The 8,094-nt window shown below is 40.1% G+C and overlaps 1 protein-coding gene across 1 annotated transcript; it reads left to right on the forward strand.

The window, feature by feature from the left end:
* The first annotated feature begins 2,005 nt into the window (after nt 1-2,005).
* LOC146386059 (uncharacterized) lies at nt 2,006-6,594 on the forward strand. The gene is made up of 3 exons (XM_084930053.1): nt 2,006-2,634; nt 3,975-5,311; nt 5,552-6,594. Exons 1-2 carry the CDS (start codon nt 2,397-2,399, stop codon nt 5,024-5,026), a joined length of 1,290 nt encoding a protein of 429 aa, XP_084786179.1. The 5' UTR covers nt 2,006-2,396; the 3' UTR covers nt 5,027-5,311; nt 5,552-6,594.
* The last annotated feature ends 1,500 nt before the right edge of the window (nt 6,595-8,094 follow it).

Below are 8,094 nucleotides of genomic sequence, written 5' to 3' on the forward strand. Positions count from 1 at the left end.
CAGGGACTCTTCCTCTATCCAATGGCATGTGACTCCAAGGTAACTTTTCTGATGAGCTGACCAACAATCAGTAGTGGTAGCAACAAATTTGACTTTATCCAATGCTGCAACCAAAGTCATCTTCATGTGATCAGCAGCTTCACAGATTCTGGCACAGACAGTGGGTCTGGAGATGACTTTGGCTTGAGGTTGTAATGTGGTAACCAATTCTTTGAAAGATGGCTGTTCTACCACTGCAAATGGCTGTAGACCCTCACATATGAAATTGATGACAAGCTTGTCAACACTTGCTTGTGGAACATGTTTGTTTGCAGCTCTCAACATCAGGTCTGGTAACTTGGCTTGTGTATTTGCTGAGAGCTTGTTTGGTGTGGCTGTGGTCTTTCGCTGACGAGATGTTGATGCCACAGTGATATTGTACTGCTCAATCTTCGATGGATGTTTCCTCTGTAGAGATAAATATTATCATACGTCAGGTTCATACATTACTTCATAACATCACTGTGATTAACACTAAAGGAAAACACATTTTTAAAACATCATTCAACTAGACATGAGCTAATCTTTGATTTTTTAGCATAGTATAAAAGAGTGGTGAATTTGATCAAATCTTGCAGATATATTGCTGTATTTATTTACAAATGTAAACCAATTTTGAACGATCATTGCAAAAAACATGAATTTCTGTATACATTCTAAGTTCTGTAATCTGTATACTATCTGTAAAAAGAGTATCGACCAATGTATCAGTATCTAAATTTTTAACTCCTTTTTATCAGTATCACCCTAAAGTTTTCAGTATTAGTCAGGTCCTAAAAATACTAAGAGAGCAAAATATGTGTATATAGCAAATCTAATTTAAGAAAAGGGATCACATACACAAAAATGCTGCCCATACAGCTAACAAATAAAAACAATCCACATTATGTTCTTTAAAAAAATATATCATATTGGGAAACATATAACTCTACTGATTAAGAGCCATGTCACTATGATAGACCTATATCAGGCCAATGATACTGATCAACTGATCCATCAATCGGGCTCTGGTACATGTCAGCTGAGAGCTGGAAGATTAATTTGAGATGCAGCTCAGCACTGTGTTCAAGTTTTTTTTTTTTTTTTATAGGCCAGCTGATTGTAGGCCTGTGAGTTTTAAATGACTACAAATTTAATTTATTGTAATGACGGTGGTTATCCAAATAATAAGCTAAAACATTCCTATGAATTGTAGCTCAATTATGCATGCACACACGCACATTAGCTAGCTCCGTCTTATTTTACTATCAGGCTAACCAATGGCGGTGACAATATCTTAGCCAAACTAATAACCTTAACACACATGAAAAATAAGAAGGCAATATTGTACACGTATAGTTGTAAAACCTCTTACCTCAATGTGTTTTTTTAAGTTTAGACGCTGAAGTCTTGTAAGCTGAAATGACTGTAGAGGTCAAACAAAGTTTGCACTGCATCTGGACGCTGTCTCCTTTTCTCCCTCTGTACATGAAAAATTCCTCCAGGTATGGCCACGGGCACGCGTCCTCCGTCTTTTCTACGTCGTTTTCATGGTTGACAGTGTTGTCCTCTGTCTCCATTTTGGCTTCTTTGTCTCGAAATCTTCCGTCTATAAAGTAGTTTGTACTCCACCATTTAGCACCTCTAGACACCTGTGCCTGCTGCTGCAGCGGAGTTTATTCTTTGCTTACGTCTTAAATTGGCACGTGTTAAGATATTCATTGTGTGTACTCATGTTGTACAGTGTTTAACTGGATTATGGTTACTGTGGTTTAACAGAGACAGTATATTAGTTGTCACCACAAGGAGGCACTGTTTCATTGTAAGATCACGGATGCTGCGTCATCAGGCCCCTAAGAAGAAAAAAGTACACCACAACGAAAATGGCACCCATGAGGAAAGTTTTGCCGGGTGTTGATGTGGAATAAAGTTCCCAAAATATTAAGGACATTTTTGACTCCGTTGTCATTTTCCTTCGAGTTGATCGCTGTCGATGCTGCAATACTCAACAGCGCGGTTGCGATTGCACGGCCTTATTGGCTGCAAAAATGCAGACGAAAGGTTTGAATATTAATTCAAATTGTGGGCGTACTCAGTAGCGACTTTTGATTTTATAAGTAGCGAAGTAGATTACATGGTGTAAGTTGTACTCAAGTATGAGTAAAATTACACACTTGAAAAATTACTCATAAAAGTACAAGTACCCAAAAAATCTACTTAATTACAGTAACGTGAGTATTTGTAATTCATTACTTCCACCCCTGACTGTAAATGACCATAAATTAACTGTAAATTACACTGCTGTGAGCTCCATTCATATAGTTATATCACGTGCACATGTGTTGACAACCGTAACCATGGCCGCTGAGGGTATATAAATGCTGCACAAGGTTCCAAACGTCTGTTTACACTTGCTCGTGGACTTGTTTCGACCTGCTCCAACCTCAGCCTGTGGAAAGCTAAGTTTTGGAAAACACTTTACTGAAAGCGGATTTAACTTGAAAGCACAACAAGTACTTCATCTGTGGATTGTTTGTACTTGTTTTTGTTTTTCAAGTTTGAAGATGGCTCGCCGTGGACCCGGACTCCCCGACTGTCACCTGGACTTCGCTGCAGGTACGTTTGAAAATTTCTTTAAATGTAAATTACTGTAATAATTTAACAAGTTCCAGTGTGAATATCAAGTTTTAACGTGATCAAATATGTGTATTCCAAGATTGTTTCCCGTAAATTGTTTGTATGCTTTAAATTTTCCGGGAGAGGTGTATAAATTATTAACGACTGGTGTATGAATATGAAAAAAAGGTGTTACTTTGATTTGAAGGCTTCAAATTTGACACTTTTCTTTAAAATGAAATGGTTAAAAATAGCTTAATGGACTAAAATTTGTAAAATGCCCAAAAATCAGTTTCCGTGGTAACGCCATCTTCAAGATGTCATGGCGTCAGAACACGCAGGTGTAAACAGATCCAGGTCCCCTCCTAACATCCTTTTCTTCTCCGGATCAAAGGCTTTATTGACATAAACTATATTTTTTCTCTGCTGCAAAACACAAAGATAAAAAAAATACAAATAAAATAATATCAAAAGAATATGAAAACAGTAGTAATAATGGCATTAAGACCTATCTTCTGTTACAGTAATGCTTTTAACCTTATTGGATAGCAGAGAGAGATATTGTACACAGGGATATTTACACAGGGATAGCATGTTTACCACAGATTAGATGTATCTGTCCTTATGGCAGATACAGTCCTTGTGCACATTTCTAAAAATGTGGATTCTGAGTTAAGAGTTTCTGTTTGTTTGTTTGTTTGTTTTTCACTTGACCATCATTTTCAGACATACCTGCAGAGCTTTGTGTGTGCAATTTTTACTCTTGCCAAGGAGGTTGTGTTTTTATTTTAAAAAAAAAATTTATATTTCGGACATGCGATTGGTTCATGTGGTCTAAATGTTACATTATGGTTTGCATCCACATATTTAACTTATGAGCTTTTTTCAAAATGTGTGACATCGTGAATTGTAAATAAAACAGGAGAATGAGCTGCATGGTTAGTTATAAATTTACTGTAGTATATTTATATAATAAGTTACTCATGTCCGGCTATTTACAAATCAATACCTATTATCCATTACCTATTCCAACATAGTGTTTGCATAAAGGCTTACAAAGAACAAATAAAACAAATTGAATGTACACAAAATACAGTGTCATATATAGTGTCAATATAGTGTCACCTTAAAAGTACACAGAGTGAGCTGCCTTGGTGGAGGTTTGGTGGTCTTCTATTAAAAAACTTCACTTAAAGATTGAACAAGTAGAAGTGTCATTCAGTCTGACATAAAATGCTTTTCTCTCATCCTCTGCTCAAACTAACAGATGTAGGTCTGTTGCTTTAACACTGGGTGTCTATTACATTCCTAATGTTATTTTAAAAACTGTTTCCTCACAGGGCGTCTTGACTATGTGGTTGAACGCCCTGCAGAAGAAGGCCTTCCTGAAGTCATCAGGATCCTGGATGACAGTCTCCAGAGCACCACCTCTTCTGGTGAAGCTCAGGACACTGATACCCAGCGTATCAGCGAAGGTGAGTATGGTGAGTATATTCTTATCTCATCCTCCCCCTCTTCTGATGAAGAACAGGACACTGATACCCAGCGTATCAGCGAAGGTGAGTATGGTGAGTATTTTTTCCCTCTCTCACCCTCACCTTCTTCTCATGAAGCACCAGATGCTGATGACGGTGAACAGCAAGGTGAGTACCCCCCCTACCTACCTGTAGACGATGACGAGGTGAGTGAACAGACTGACAATTCATCTGACTGGAACGACTCAGAAGAGTGGGGGGATTGGCTTAGCGATGACTCGGGGTATGACACCATGGATGAGAGAGATGATTCCCCTCTCATCCGGGAGCACCCTCCAGAGCCGTTTTGGCACGATTGGCAACATCCTATTGCTCCAGGTGCTGCCCCCATCGCCATGCCGCCTTTCGGCCAGGCCAACGCCCCACTCTTCCCTCGAGTTGTTGCCCCAGTTGGTGATCCGCCAGCTGCTCCTCCCTCAGCTGCTCCCTCTGCTGCTCCTTCCTCAGCTGCTCCCTCTGCTGCTCCTTCCTCAGCTGCTCCCTCTGCTGCTCCTTCCTCAGCTGCTCCTGCTCCTTTCTCTGCTGCTCTCTCTGCTGCTCCCTCTGCTGCTCCTTGCTCAGCTGCTCTCTCTGCTGCTCCTTCCTCAGCTGCTCCCTCTGCTGCTCCTTCCTCAGCTGCTCCCTCTGCTGCTCCTTCCTCAGCTGCTCTGTCATCTGCTTCCTCAGCTGATCTCTCTGCTGCTCCTTCCTCAGAAAAGAGAAGCAGAGAAGACATCTGCACCGAAGAGGTAAGTGCAAAGAGGTGCAAGGTAAGTGACCAGTTTGATGCCCCTTCAACATCCTCAGGTAGTTTTGGAGTCAGACGTTTCTGGGAGAGGCCTTTTACCCTTTCCCTTGATGACAGTGACTCTGATTAGTTTATGTTAGAACGTGTTTTTAAACTTTGCCTTTGTGTTTTTGTTTTTATAGATATAAGAACATCTGACTCGGACATGTGAAACGTATTGTTTTTTTCTTGATATGTGACATTAATATTAATATTACATTGTGACTGAAAGGTAGTTTTTTAGTTGTTATTACTTCCAGTTACGTCCAAGATGGAGCTAACACCCCACCCAGAAGACAGCCTTACCCCGACCAACCTGATGAGAAGGATGGATGACCAAGTGAAAAACGGGAGAGTGGTGCTGTGTTCCAACTATGTAAGTTATCACCTCACATTGACAACAAACTGTATTGAAGGCGAAATTCTTCCAATAGTTGGTATAAATCATCATCCTATGTCAGCAGCATTGTAGGTTTAGGTAGGTTTAGGTTTATTTATATTTTTCATGTGTATACGTTGGGTTTAAAATTGCTTTTTAACAACATACTGCAGCTACCAACAATGAAAATGCTGTTTTGTGTTAAAATGACGTCTTTCTTGTGTTATTGCTTTGCAGGGAAGCTGAGAGTGGACAGAGCTGCACAGAGGACCAAAGATCCACTCTTAGCACTTCATACCTGACTGGCCACAGCACCACCCCTCCTCACCCAGGGTGAGGAGGGTCCTGACCCCGCCTGCACAGAGGGAGTTGTGAACATGCACTTCTGTGTCGGTGGGTTTAGGATCCTCCTCACACACACACGGATGAAGACTGTCACTGGAAGATGTCTCCATTGCATCAGCAGGACGTAAGCATTTGTAAAATATTACAGTTTGTGATGTTTTATACATATTTTTATTGCATCATTTAAAACTATGAGATATAAAATAAACCAATTTTCATAACATTTTCTGTGTATTTAGTTGTTTTCTTAATAAGTTATTTGGAACATCAATGCAACCTGTCAGCTTTTTATTGAGGATTTAGAAAGTTGCTGGTGGCCCGAGTGTGTACAGTGGGGTGTTGTTTTTGTCACATGGTGAAAGTGACCTCATGGGGAGCAAAAAGAACAACTGAACAATTTGGGGATTCACAGACTTTCGTAATCGCTAAAAACAATTAATAAAAATTGTTCTGTGTGAACTAAAAGCTCAAATATAAACCATCCTGACACACTGACACAAATGATCTGCTGTTTATAAGCAGGACAGTGTTTTCATGAGCCTGGGTGAAGCTAATTTGCATGAGTTTAACCTCCTGGTCAAAAACTTGCATGACTCTGTTATCACTGTAACTTTCTTCTGTTTATTTATTCATTTTTGCTAATTGTAGTAGATTAATATGTTCACCAACTGATTCTTGGCCTGAATGTTTGAATGTTTGCAGTTTCAGGTCCTACTGATCAGTTTTAAGTACTGTAGAAAGTGAGCAGCAATTAAATCGAGTTCTGGGATGAAATGGGACAAAAGGGTAATGTGACAGCCACATTAGTTCCCTTCCCTCGTTTAACAATGTGTAAGCAAACTGCTTTAACCTGCAATTTACTGCATGTTGTTAGGCTGCATGGTACAACCACAGTCTGCTAACCACCCGTGGTGATCGAAGGTTTTGAGGTCTTGCTTGAGCTACTGATGAAGTTTTATCAAAGCTTGTTAAGTTTCCCAACCACATTTTATCCTGATGGTCCAAGGCTTACATCTTTATGCTCACAGACGTACTTCTGTAATTAATCAGTGACCGATTTATTACTTTAAGTTACAGTGTGAGGGGCATTAATGAACATAAATCAGATTTAACTGGATTATGTGTTTAGGTCAAGAGACACAGACCTTCATCTTTAAGAGGCTCTTCTTGAATGTCTAATCACGATGTTTGCCATGCAAATACACTGGGCGGTTGTTTTTAACAGAATCATTTAATGATTCTGATGAAATGAAGTATTGTTTCAATGAGCTGTGGCACCATTCTTGCTTTAGCAGTGAAAGGAGTCAGGTAGGGCTCCATCAGGAAGAGGGCCCCAGAGGTCCTATGCCCCCGCCCACTTCCCTGGGGCTTGAACATCAGTGGATTTCCGCTTAAGCAAAGCCTCATCAAGTTCCTGCAAACAGCTCTACACACACACTATCATGTACAGAGTGTGGATGCTGTGTCTAAGACCACGATCATTGTGTTTCTACCATCTGGTGCAAGCTTCATCTGTCTCACTGTGTTCTCCTAAAGGCCAAGACAGCAGGACAGTGAAATCAATCTCACTTATAGGTGCCAGAAATTAGTGGATATGAGATTAATGGTGGTAATCAGGTTATGCATTTGTTGTCTTCTCAGCAGGTGGGAAACATCTCTCTTTATTTGTTTATGTACATGTGTATCAGAAATCTATTTTCCTGTACAGCTCAGGTTTAAGGCACAATGTTGATCTAATCTAATGAAGATCAGTGTCTTTTTAGAGTCAGTGAAAATACTGACATTAGTGATGTTAACCCTTGACTAAGAGTTTCTTAGTCAAATGTTAATGGGAAACACATTTCCACACCACCATCTTCTAAGCTGTGATGCTACATGTGCAGCAGCAAACGTCCAATTAGTACCGATCAGAAGGTTGGAGGTTCGATCGCTGCCTGATCTGGTCTGTATCTCAAAGTATCCTTGGACACGATACTGAACCCCAAACTGCTCTTTCATGTGTCCATCAGAGTATGAATGTTAGATAGAAAGAACTTAGGTACAGAAAAGTGCTTGTATGAATGGGTGAATGAGGTGTATAAAGTACTTTGAGTGCTTGAGTAGAAAAGTGCTATTTAAGAACAAGGATGTGCAAGAATTTGCTAGACACGCTCTTCTTTTTCCAAAACTAAAAATGTTATTTCAAATTTGGCAGCCTGTGTGTCAAAGAGACTGAAGAGTAACTAAAGGGCAAAGTCCAGGAATACAGCCAAACTCAGGAGATCAGTTAGGAGCACAACTGAGCAAAGGTGATTCAAAAAAATGGAGAGAATCTCTGCCATGCAGTGCCATGCTGAGCAGACTGGTTTACAGCCACAAGAGAGACTCAGCGTTCACAGATCATAAAATCTTCAGGGAGCAAAGCTCTCAGAGAAACTATAATGCAATCCACAGAT

The sequence above is a fragment of the Perissodus microlepis genome, chromosome 6 (genome assembly GCF_051167445.1).
Source record: "Perissodus microlepis isolate ML-2025 ecotype Zambia chromosome 6, ASM5116744v1, whole genome shotgun sequence".
NCBI classification, from domain to species: Eukaryota; Metazoa; Chordata; class Actinopteri; order Cichliformes; family Cichlidae; genus Perissodus; species Perissodus microlepis.